This window comes from Schistocerca piceifrons, chromosome 4 (genome assembly GCF_021461385.2).
Source record: "Schistocerca piceifrons isolate TAMUIC-IGC-003096 chromosome 4, iqSchPice1.1, whole genome shotgun sequence".
In the NCBI taxonomy this organism is placed as follows: Eukaryota; Metazoa; Arthropoda; class Insecta; order Orthoptera; family Acrididae; genus Schistocerca; species Schistocerca piceifrons.
The window spans coordinates 128,010,780-128,023,998 of NC_060141.1; the positions used below are offsets into that span (position 1 = coordinate 128,010,780).

The 13,219-nt window shown below is 43.5% G+C and overlaps 1 protein-coding gene and 1 pseudogene across 1 annotated transcript in view; one reads left to right on the forward strand and one right to left on the reverse strand.

Moving 5' to 3' along the window:
* The first annotated feature begins 1,290 nt into the window (after window positions 1–1,290).
* LOC124795663 overlaps window positions 1,291–13,219 on the forward strand; it is a 48,097-nt gene continuing 36,168 nt past the window's right edge. Inside the window, exons 1-2 of the mRNA XM_047259737.1 lie at window positions 1,291–1,453; window positions 1,759–1,940. Of these exons, the coding sequence (XP_047115693.1) occupies window positions 1,291–1,453; window positions 1,759–1,940 (345 nt within the window). The remainder of the gene's footprint in view (window positions 1,454–1,758; window positions 1,941–13,219) is intronic.
* Window positions 6,632–6,749, reverse strand: LOC124796751 (annotated as a pseudogene).

Genomic DNA, 13,219 nt, shown 5'->3' on the forward strand with positions numbered 1-13,219 from the left:
CGGCACACTAGAGTGTCTGTCAAGATTGGAGGTTAGAGGGAATGTAATGTCAGAATTGATACTGTTGGGCCGTGAAGCCATTTAAACTCATATGGATAGATGAAGAAAATTTACAGATTTTTAATTTCGTCCTTATTTATGTTCCAGAATTTCCATACAATATACGAGGAATTATTAAGAAGAAAAATAATTTAAATCACAAGACATGAAACTGTAACTTACATCAATGGTGGGCTCCATGTGGTTCCCAAGTCGTGCAGCGACTGTAAACCATAAAATTACCAAATACGCAGCAACCAGTCGCAAAATAATGTTTTATTTATTCACTTTTGCAAATCGATTTCAAATGATTAACAGCCATCATCGGTGCTTTCAACCAATATGTGCCCCGAGTAGAAATACTGTCTTAAGCATATGTCAGTATTACTACTCGGGGCACATATTGGTTGAAAGCACCGATGATGGCTGTTAATCAGTTGAAATCGATTTGCAAAAGTGAACAAATAAAACATGATTTTGCGACTGGTTGCTGCATATTTGGTAATTTAACCTACTTCACAAGATACTTCGGTTGTCTATGAGACATATTCTGCAAATTTATCGTAAAAATCTTATGGCTGTCTCTTTGACATGTTTCTGCCACATTTAGATTCACGCTTTTCCTTCAGTTATTGTATTTATCAATATATTTATTACTAACAAAATCCAGTAGGTTAGTTATACTAAAATGCTTTAGTGTATAGATGTTTAAATATCGTTAGAGGCAGCGGTTACTTATCCAAAATGCTTAAACAGATTCAACTATATAAGAAACTCGCATGTAATGTTAATCAATTTACCAGTTTAGAGACTGAGGAGTAACCCCAAAAAATTCTCGCATACGACGACAAAGAATTAAAACGTACAAAATATTCTTTCTTCCTGATTATATGTTCGTAAGGTTGGTAGTTATGTTAAAAGTAGCTCAACCTTAATGTCGGAGCTGGTCTACTCTGTGGCATTTCCAGTTAATGATATAATAATATGTACCACCTACAACTTGGAAGTTTCTCCTTTGCTGATTACTTCTCGATGGAATATTTTTGACAAAAAAGTAATTTTTTTATAAAGTTAAAAGTTAGACCATTCGTCCAAATTGAACACAAAATTATAGTCAATTCTTCCTTTCTTGGTTTGACGACAATAATTTTACCGCACCCTGACCCATTTTATTAATAAAAGGGTGAGATGATAAACATGCAGCAAAACTGCTGGGCTGCTATTGCAGTCGGATTGCATAGGTAGACGAGCATGGCTACTGAAACTAGTGCTCGGATGTATTTGCATGATGGGCTTACTGCTAGTGCCGTGTTGCACAGATGGCAGGGCACAGCAGCAGAAGGTGCAACATTTCCTCATAAGTGTGACAACTTGCTCATGTGTGACGAGGGCAGGGTACCACTGTTACTTGAGTGTCAGACAACCAGTATCATGTTGCACGGGAGGCAGGGCACATCAGCAGATTGTACAACATATTCTTAGTAGCGTAACAGACATGCTGGTGTGTGGCGTATTGCGCCACTGGTACGTGGGACATGGGAGCCTGAATATCAGAATCATGTAGCATAGGTGTCAGAGTGCAGCTGTGGAACTTTCTGTACGGGCTTTGTGTGTGTGTGTGTGTGTGTGTGTGTGTGTGTGTTTAGAAGACCAACTGGTGAGTGGCGTAGTGGCGCCAGTGACACCAAGGAGTCTGACCACCAGTATCATGTTGTATAGGTGGCGGAGCGCGGCTGCGGAACCTGCTGCACGTGCACGCCTGCGTGGCAGACCTGCTGGTTTGTGGCGTGGCGGCGCCGCTTGCAGCCTGGGAGTCCCGGTGGTGGCTGCATGACCCTTCAGCCGCCGCTGCTGCTGACCTACCTCCACCACTGGTGCGGCGAGCCGTTGCCTTCGCTCAGGTACCAGAACTAACTGACAATCTTGTTTGTTTTATCCCGCTCAACATCTGCAACCACGTCACACCCCGCATACGGTACTTCAGGTACAACTAATTGATTTCCTCTTACCTCTTCCACATACCTAACGCTTGGTTTAAGAATCCAGAAGGAAGATTGTATACGTGAAAGAGACTTGGAGATGTTTCAGATTGTTCATGTAATGGCTAGACAGAGATTTAGTAACTAAGACGTGTCCAGGGGAAAATGTGGACTCTGATCACAATTTATCGGTTGAGAACTGTAGATTAAAACGAAAGAAACAGCAAAAAGGAAGGAATTTAGTGAGATGGGACCTGGATAAACTGAAAGATCTAGAGATTGTAGAGAGTTTCAAAGGGAGCATTAGGGAACGACTGAAAGAACAGGGAAAAGGAAAACAGTAGAAGAAGAATGGATAGCTTTGAGAAAGATTGAGGCAGCAGAGGATGAAGTAGGGAAAAAGACGAGAGATGCTAGAAATCATTGAGTAACACAAGATATATGAATATCATTGATGAAAGGAGAAAATATAAACATTCAGCAAGAGAAGTAAGCAACAGGGAATACAAACGTCACAAAATGGGCATCGATAGAAAGTGAAAAATGACTAAGAGGAGTGGTGGAGCACAAATGTAAGGATGTATAGGCATATATCACTAGGAGTAGGATAGATACCACCTAAAGAAAAATTGAAGAGACCTTTGGAAAAAAGAGAAGCTCCTGTATGAATATCAAGTGCTCAGATGTTACAAAATTTCTCAGCAATTAAGGGAAATAAGAAAGGTGGAAGGAGTATGTAGAGTGTCTATAGCAGAGAAATGTACTTGAGGGCAGTACTAAGGAAATGGAAAAGGGCGTAGATTCAGATGAAATGGGTGATATGATACTGCTTGAAGAATTTAACAGAGGTCTGAAAAGCATAAAGCGAAACTAGGCTCTGGGAGTAAACAACATTCCATTAGAACTACTGATAGCCTTGGGAGGGGCAGCCACGACGAAATTCCTGCATCTGGTGAGCAACATGTATGAGACAGGCGAAATACTCTCAGACTTCAAGAAGAATATAATAATTCCAGTCCCAAATAATGTTCACAGGTGTGAAAATTACCGAACTATCAGCTTAATAAGCCACGATTTCAAAATACTACAACAAATCATTTACAGAAGATTGGAAAAAACTTGTAGAAGCCGACCTCAGGGAAAACCCGTTCGGCTTCCGGAGAAATGAAGGAACACGCGAGGCAGTGCTAACCCCACGACTTCTCATATGAGATAGACTAAGGAAAGGCCAACCAACTTTTATAGCGTTTGTAGACTCAGAGAAACCGTTTGACAATGTTGACTGGACTACTATCTTTCAAATTATAAAGGTGGGAGGGGTGAAACGCAGGGAGCGAAAGGCTACTTACAACTTGTACAGAAACCAGATGGCAGTTACAAGAGTCGAGGGGCACGAAAGGGAAGCAGTGGTTTAGAAGGGTGTGAAACAGGGCTGCACCCTATCCCCAATTTTATTGAATCTGTATACAGAGCAAGCAGTAAAGGGAAGGAAAGAAAAGAAAAAGTTAGAGTAGGAGCTAAAGTCCAGGTAGAAGAAATAAAAACTTGCTGGTGAAAATCAGACACTTAAAGTAGTAGATGAGTTTTACTATTTGGGCAGTAAAATAGTTGATGCTGAACTGGACACGATATAAAATGTAGGCTAGTAGTGGCAAAAAAAGCGTTTCTGAGTAACTGTTATGTCAGAACGACAATGACATCCAAATTACTGATCTGATTTATTCACAACGGTACTGGTTCACAATAGGACTTCACAGTACATAGCAGTTACACAATCCAGGGCACTCGACATCCGAGATAGTTGAGGCAGCATCCGAAGTTCCACACGGTTTCTTGTATGTGCGGTCACTAGTCACAAGTACGAGCGAAGGCACGAGTGGGACGGGCTGTACGATGCTGCTGCAGTGGCCTATATACCATCCTGGTAGTCCGGGAATAAGGAGTGTGCTGGAGCCACGGGCCGAGTGGAGACTCGCTTCCATCTTGCCACACCGGCCCTCTAGTGATCATCTTGAAATGGACTACGCGGCCGGTCGGCCAATCTACATGCCCCGTCCGCGTGTGTTACCTTTGCAGCAGCACGGCTGGCCGCGCTTTGCGCGTTTTGACGTCCACTGCTGTCGGCCGGTGGCTGAGTGATGGCGGATATCACAATAACAAAAATTTGTTAACATCGAGCAGACATTTCAATATTTGTATGGAGTGTAGCCCTGTATGGAAGTTAAACATGGACGATAAGCAGTGTAGACAAGAAGAGAATGGAAGCTTTCGAAACGTGGTGCTACAGGAGAATGCTGAATATTAGATGGGTAGATCATGTAACTAAACAGGAGGTACTGAATAGAATTGGGGAGAAGAGGAATTTGTGGCACAACTTGACTAGAAGAAGGGACTGGTTGGTAGGACACGTTCTGAGACATCAAGGAACCACTAATTTAGTAGTGGAGGGGAGCTTGGATCGTTCAAATCATAAAGGGAGACCAAGATACGAATACACTAAGCAGATTCAGAAAGATGTAGGTTACAGTAGTTACTAGGAGTTGAAGAGGTTTGCAAAGGATAGAGTAGCATGGAGAGCTGCATTAAAAGAGGCAATGGTAGCACAACTGAATCACTACAAATTATGCCCATGCTTGCCGAACCGTTCATTTCATGTCCTAGTGTAGAACAGATAAAAACCACACCAGTGTAAAAATTGCCGAAGATTCTTGTAATGTGTCCTTCTCTGACACAACGATCGTATAGCTGACATAAATTCGTAAGTCTGAAAATCAAAGACTTCTATTTATATTTAATCGCTGTAATGGCACAGACTCCAATGAGATAAACAATATATAATAACTTCAACGTAAGCGTATAAAGCACAGCAAGCTTCTTTATAGAATGCAGCACGTAACTGTTACTATGTTCCCAAAAAATAATCTCAAAACACGCTGCACTCTCATGTAGGACTCACACACTGCTAACTTCTTGACATAACATTGCTCGGAATCCTTTCGATCACTAGAGGGCATGAACGTAGTATTTCCTGGCAAATATCCAACCAACTGGGCCTTTTTCCACCAATGTCGAGGTTTTTTTAGGGGTGGGGGGTAAGGGGGTGGGAAGAGTTAATTAACTGACCAATTGACCAATTGATCAAATTGAGTGGGAGGGGGCTATTCGATTCGAATAATTGAGGCCTGAAAGTTTTCTTGTATTGTCGATAGGGTGAAAGGGGGGGGAGGGGGGTTCTCGGAAGGACGTATTATCCCCAGGGGCTAATAAATCAACCTCCAGGGAGTCATAAATCAATAAACGGAACATTAGGTTAAGGGGAGACGGTCGTAAATGAATCAAGTTTGCCTCTGAATGTATGTAGCCTGCACTAGCAAAGTGGCTCAGAAACTGCCTTGCCCCCTGCTCTAGTTCTGGAACCAGACAGCAACATAATTCTTTTCGAAGGAAAAGTCATTGACTCTCTTACCTCACGGATTACAGAAAGACATTCGTCGCTTTTTTAAGAATCAATTGTGATCATTATCTAGATAAAATGTATTTTGGCTTAAAACGCTAATTGTGGTAAGCTGTGTGTTGCTGTGGGTGGGTTGGCATGGTAGTATTGTGTCAATCTGCATGACGTGACTAACCAATATTTGCTGAGAAACACGTAGTGAGAGAAATCGGAAGGAACTGAAAGCGTGAGAAGGAACAGAGGGAGGTGTCGGAGGGAGTATGATACAAAAAGCTGTGAGGGATCATCTAGATCTTGTACGAAAACAGGTCCAGTGCCAATGCGCTTCGCTGGCCCTGTTGTTAGCACCAACGAATAGCTGTCAGCAGACCGCTTTTACCTGTTGCTTCGCAGTGAATCTGGTTGGCCCGGAGGCCTGGAATGTTCGCGCCATTGTTCTGCCAGCGTGCGACGTCTGCTAATTAATAACGCAGCGAGACGCCGCTCCGCAGATCTGAATTATGCGAATGCGGGGACAATGCCAGGGCCCGCAGCTCCGCCGGTTGGGCGCAATAACACAGCCACACAGATAACGCCCGGCAGCTCTCTCAGACCCCTAGTCTGGCCAGTGAACAAAGCAGTAGCACATTGGGAGCATCTAGAGGCTGCGGACTGACTGCTAGTGTGTTCATAGGGGCAACAGCTAAACAAAGCAAGTCATATGAAAGGAAACTCGTTTAATAGCATATTGATACTTTATTTAATATTTTGGAAACATCATTTGCACTACCTAAGCAAGTCGTAAACTACCACCTAAAAAAATATTAGCTGCAGCCATGGAACTTACTTCTCAGGTCAAAAAATAACGTGAGAAAATCGACAGGCAAAAGTTAGTAGAAATACGTTGCATCTACAAAAAGATAGACGTGAGAAGCAGTCAATAGCTTCCACCGACATAAAACTAAACTAAACTTCGTCCGAACAGGCCTTGGAAGGGCCAACGAGACCGACCGGCCTCCGTGTCATCCTCAGTCCACAGGCGTCACTGGATGCGGATATGGAGGGGCATGTGGTCTGCACACAGCTCTACCAGCTGTATGCCAGCGTACGAGACAGAAGCCGTTACTGCTCAGTCACGTAGCTCCTCAGTTTGCCTCACAAGGGCTGAGTGCACCCCGCTCGCCAACAGCGCTCGGCTGATAGGATGGTCACCCATCTAAGTGTTAACCCAGCCCGACAGCGCTTAACTTCGGTGATCTGACGAGAACCGGTGTTACCACTGTGGTAAGGCCGTTGGCTACTACCGTCATACCGGAGCAAAAGACCCTGCCGAGAACCAGAGAAAATTTTGGCCATACGAAAAATCACTACGTGTGTTGAAGGTTTCTGTACAGTCACTCTTCGACCACTCTGGTGTGACAATAGGAAAAGGATAGCTGAAGTTTTAAGTTTTGCGTTTCAGAAATCATTCTCGCGATAAGATCGTGGGAAGATACCGTCGTTTGACCGTTGCACAGATTCCCATATGGAGGACATAGTAATTAGCATATCCTAGCGTAGAGAAGCAACTGAAGGAGTTCGCAAAAAATAAGTTTCCAGGTTCTGATGGAACAGCAGTTCGGTTTTACAAAGTGTACTCTGCAACATTGGCTTCTTACAAAGCTTACATTCACAGCCAATCTCTCGCCCAGTGCAAAGTCCCAAGAGACTGGAAAAAAGCGCACGTGATTATTATATAAGAAAAGGATAAAATAACTGGCCCGAGAAAGTACAGAGCAATATCCTTAACATCAGTTGAGTGTAGAATTACTGAACATATTCTGGGATCGAATATAATAAATTTCCTGAGAAAGAACAGCTTCTGTCGGCAGATCAGTACGAATTTAGAAAGCACTACTCGTGAGAAAAGCACCTTGTCCTTTTCTCGCATGATATTCTGCGAACTATGGATGAAGGGCAATAGACAGTTTCCAGATTCCTAGATTTCCGGAAAGCGTTTGACACAGTTCCCCACTGAAGGCTCTTAACGAAGGTCCGAAAGTACGGAATTGGTCCTCAGATACGTGAGTGTCTCGAAGATTTCTAAAGCAATGAAACCCAGTAGGTTGTTCTCTACAGTGAGTGTTCATCACAGACAGCGGTTCGTCAGGGGTGACTGTAGAAGGATACTTAGAATTTCTATTTAGTGGGATGAACGGTAGCTTGCTCTGAGTATGGAAAATGTAATTTAATGTTGATGATTAAGAAAAACAATCTTGTTATGCTCGAATGCAATGTTACTGGTTTTCTGGCTTAACCACAAGCGCCAGAACAACGAAGACGAACGGAAGACCAGAGAAGGCGTTGAGGAAACATGGGTCAATGGTCCGCGGAATTGGACTGCAGTGCGCCTGGAGCGTCATCTGAAAGAAGTGAATATAAGCGCCGCTACTGCCACCCTCGGGACTCAGATCACCTCAGTGTACTGACGTTAGAGGAACGTACTTGCGGAGTGTGCTAATGCTAATTGACTCGAAAACGGCACGATCTGTCTAATTTTTTCTGAAGACGTTGAAAAATCAGCCAAGGTTTCGAATTTTTCCCTTAACAATTACTACTCAGCACGACCTAGAAGATTTCGGATTGTTTCTGACCACCCTGTGTATCTTGGATAATATTGCGAAGCGATAAGAAATGGGAATAACATATAAGGGTGGTAGTAGGACAGACGAATGATCGACTCCGGTTCATTGCCACAATTTTAGCTTCAAGTGGTTCAAATGGCTCTAAGCACTATAGGACTTAACATCTGAGGTCATCAGTCCCCTAGACTTAGAACTACTTTAACCTAACTAACCTAAGGACATTAAGCACTTCCATGCCAGAGGCAGGATTCGAACCTGCGACCGTAGAAACACTGCAGTTCCAGACTGAAGCGCTTAAAACCACTCGGTCACAGCGGCCGGCACAATTTTAGGAAAATGTAGCTAATCTGTGAAGAAGGCCACGCACGGAACACCCGTAAGACCCATTCTTCAGTACTGGTGCAGTGTCTGGTGTCCCCGCCAGATCGAATTAAAAGAAGACTTCAAAGGAATTCAGAAGGGGCCTGCTATGTTTGTTATGAACAACACACGAGTATTACGTTGATGGTTCATGAACTCAAATGGGAATCCATGGACAAGAGACGACGTTCCGAACAGTGACGAGAAAGTTTAGACAACAGGTATCTGCAGCTAACTGCAGCACGATTTTGCTATCGTCGACGTACATTTCGCGTGAGGACCCCGAAGACGTGCAAAGTGCTTACAAACATATGAGTGTCAAAGATGCTATGATATATCGTAATATTATAAAGATGTCCCATGTTTGGAAGATCATATATTCACTTATGTAACTGAAACGCCTTTTAACTAGTACAGGGAGGCATCTATTTTGTGAGTTTTAGAGCGAATACTGTTACATTAATTATAAAGTTGTTCCATTTTTTTTTGGTACTGTATGGGTAAGACAGTAAATTATTTATTTACATTTAGCATCATGAGAATTGTAGTAACATATAAATTTGCTACTTGCTCTGCATAGGCGTAGGAATATTATTTGCTTTGGAGGGTGGAAAATAATTTTTGGAAGTTTTTCAGGAAAGGGGTGTTAGCTAACTCGGTTTGTTCATTGAGGATATAGTCTGGGGTGCTGTTTTTGCGTGAGTATGTATTTCTGTTTCTTCTAATATGTTCATAGCGGCTCCTTTTTCTGCTAGATGTAAAATTTTTAAGTTGTTCTCAATGTTTCTCACTGAATGGTTTTCTTCAGCAATATGGGCTGCAAATTCAGATTTGTTCAAGTTGCCAAAGTATCAATGTGTTCTTTGTACCGCACTTCAAAACTTTCTGCCTATCTGTCCAATGTAGAATTTTGGGCATGTATCGCATTTGAATTTGTTTATTCCTGATTTACTGTAGGGACTCTTGGAGGTATTTACATCATGGATTACATTTTGTTGTAATTTATTATTTGTGGAAAAGCTGATCGTGATATTTTTCTTTTTAAATAAGTTTGCTATTTCGTATGATAGTGGACCTATGTATGGGAGAGCAGCATATTTAGGTTTGGCCTCCGTGGCACACTGATTTGGCTTGGAGTGCATGTTATGTGGATTGCTAAGAAGTATCTGTGGTTTTTGTTTGCATTTTGTTGTGGAGTTTTTCTATTATTATGGTTTTATATCCATTATTTTGAAAAGGAAATGACTAGTTGACGTACAAGATAACCTCCGCCATACACCATACCGTCGCTTGTAGATGCACCTATGCACCCTTCACTGCGACACATTTTTCTCGGCTACAGACGACATGGCGGAAACATGGGCTGTTGAAGTCTCGACTTTGGTGATAAGCGTTCCTTATCCAAAATCATCTCGAAGTTGTGTAAATGATTAGTAAAGACAAAGAAGCGTTGGTAGAGAATGCGGGGGATGAGATTTGATAGCTCAAAGAAGTAGTAAGAGGAGCTGCCGCGTGGAGCAAAGCTACTCCCTTAAACAGCTTACCGCGACGCTTCGTCTTGACAAAATGGTTTTGAGGACTATGGGACTTAACATCTATGGTCATCAGTCCCCTAGAACTTAGAACTACTTAAACCAAACTAACCTAAGGACAGCACACAACACCCAGTCATCACGAGGCAGAGAAAATCCCTGACCCCGCCGGGAATCGAACCCGGGAACCCGGGCATGGGAAGCGAGAACGCTACAGCACGACCATCGTCTTGACAACCTCTTATAAATTTGTCAGGAGATTTCGGAATGTGTACTCTTGCGGCGCTTACGAGTATAGTCTCTTGCACGGTCCACTCACATTAATGTGGTCTCCATTTTCGACGTCAACACCCAATTACCACTCATAGATACCAGGTGACAGCACAAACAGTGGAGGGTATATAAAGCAAATCCAATGGGACACGGAAGAGAGTGTAGCTGTTGTGATGTCGAAACGGAGCGATGATCGTGATCCATAATAACTGACTTTCGGGCCAAGGCTGGAAGCATTTTTTTACAGCTAGAGTTGTATAATGTTTTCGTGAAGCTGTGGTTAATGTATACCGCGCATGGCTATATGGGGCTATCCAAAACCGTCACCGAAGCAACTGTGGTGTACCATGCGCCATACATGACGGAGGTGCTGTGGAGATGTCTTCGGACGACTGGTCTTACAACTGTTGAGCAACGGACGACCCAGATGAACCAAGAGACTGCAAACAGTGTCTCCTCAACAACCATTTAGCCAACGTTGCTGAGTACAGGCCTCTGTAGCAGGTGCTTGGTTCATTACCCCATGCTGGATACTGGCTGCAGTCCATCGGCGACGAAAGCTGGAATTTGGACGTCGGTACCGCAGCTGACAGCTGGTCTTTTCACATTAATCATGTTTTATACTCCACTGACATGAAACGTTTGAAAGCAAACACCTTGCAACAATCGCCAGAAGTTTCCAGGCTGGAGGAGGCAGCGTTATGGTCTGGGGAATGTTTTCGTGGCATTCCCTGGGTGATCTCGTCATTACGTAAGGCGCAATAGATCAACACAAGCATGTGCCTATCATTGTGGACCGAATCCACCCCTATATGCAGTACGTTTTTCCTCAGCACGATGGCATCTACCAGGAGACATACGCGAAGTGTCACATCGTTTGCAGCGTACATACATGCTTATAAGGGCACTCGAATGAGATCAGTGTACTTCTCTGGCCACCAAACTCCTTTTATTTGATCCCAATCGAGAATCTGAAGGGACCACCTCCAACTGGCTGTTCGCTCTGTGGATCCTCATCCGAGAAATATTGCACAGCTGTTCACGATAATGGAGTCGGCAGGGCCCCACATCCCTGTCAATAACTTCCATAACCTTATTGGCATCCCTTCTGCACTTTTCGCGGTGGTTCGCGGTGCAGATGTGGTTATTCAGTCTTTTGAAAGATGCTCACATCGACGTAAGTGGGCAGTGTAATACCTTAGTAGTTCCACAACACGTTCAGCATCTCTTTGCCCACATTGTATGATAATGCGCTGTTGGCGAACACTTCCATCAGTTGAGCGTGGATTCTGGCAGCGTTGTGTAGAGAACAAATTACACGCTGAAACACCGAGGAAACTGGAATAAGCATGCTCATTCAAATACAGAGATACGTAAACAGGCAGATACGGCACTGCGGTTGGCAACGCCTATAGAAACAACAAGTGTCTGGCGCAGTGTTAGATCGAATGCTGCTGAAACAGTGACAGGTTATCAAGATTTGAGTGGGTTTGAATGCGGTGTTATAGTAGGCGCACGAGCGATGGGACGCAGCATCTCCGAGGTAGAGATGAAATGTGGATTTTACAGAAGGATGCTGATCGTTCAACGTGACAGAAGTGCAACCAATCCGCAAATTGCTACAGATTTCAATACTGGGCCATCAACATCAGCATTCAACGAAACATCATCGATGTGGACTTTCGGAACCGAAGGCCCACTCGTCTACCCTTGATGCGTGCACGACACAAAGCTTTACGCCTCGCCTGCGCCCGTCAACACCGACATTTGGCTGCTGACGACTGTAAAAGGTGATGACTTGTCGGACGAGTCTCGTTTCAAATTGTATCGAGCGGCTGGACCTGTACGAGAATGGAGACAACCTCATGAACCCACGGACCTTGCATGTCAGCAGGGGACTGTTCAAGCTGGTGCAGGCTCTGTAATGGTGTGGGGCATGTGCAATTGGGGTGACATGGGACCCCTGATACGCTTAGATACGACTCTAACAGGTAACACGTACAGCGTCCGGTCTGATCACCTGCACCCATTCATGTCCATTGTTCATTCTGACGGTCTTGGGCAGTTTCAACAGCACAATGGCTCTTCAGAGCAGTACAAGTACTTCATTACTTTATCAATGGGCACGGCTAGCTTGTTTTGGCTTCCTACAAGCGTGCCAAATTTTTTTGTCTAAGTGATTTGGATGTGTTCTATGACTTCAGGCATATACCTGCAAAGGAAAAAAAAAATTACGTATATTTTTTTCGAAGTGATAATTGTTACAAAAGAAGGATTGTCTAACATGAATTGTTGGAATCCAATTGGCGGTCAGAACGGTTACAACGGCTCGGGAGACAAGAAGGAGTTGTCCAGTACATGCACGCAAAATGTGCTGCAGTTTCGAGCATGGCTGACCTTTCAACCGGCAGCAGTTTAGAACTAATTTGAAAGGCAAAATAAACTGTTACTTTAAATAATTCGCTTACGTAATTTGGCAGCTGTACCTGTCGGTGACTGTTCTACCTGTGTTACATTATAGGCAGTTTATGATAGCCGAAGAGTGTGTTGGGTACAGGTTAAACTTCCATTACTTCATGCCTATGGTCACAAAGTCTTCATGATCAGTCTCCCGGATTCAGTCTATAATGGCTATCTTCAGATCTGTTATATAACATGAGCTTCAATACTGGAGCCACAGTGGCATCGTCAAATTCTAAACTCAAAATCAGCGTCAGCATCGATAACTATATATAAATAATAGTATATACAAGAATCATGTTGTCAGCAGCACTACTGCTCAAAACAGACAGGTATTACGCGAAAATTCGTGCCATCCACTAGATGGCTGGATTGTAGCATAATCATCTCCTGAGACGTACCTCTGGATAGGTGGACGACGCAACAGAAAAATGTAATAGTTTTCTTGTCACTGTCGTGAATGGAATTCAAATATAGAGAATCAGTTATGTTTTCAGAATGAGTATATCACTCTGCAAC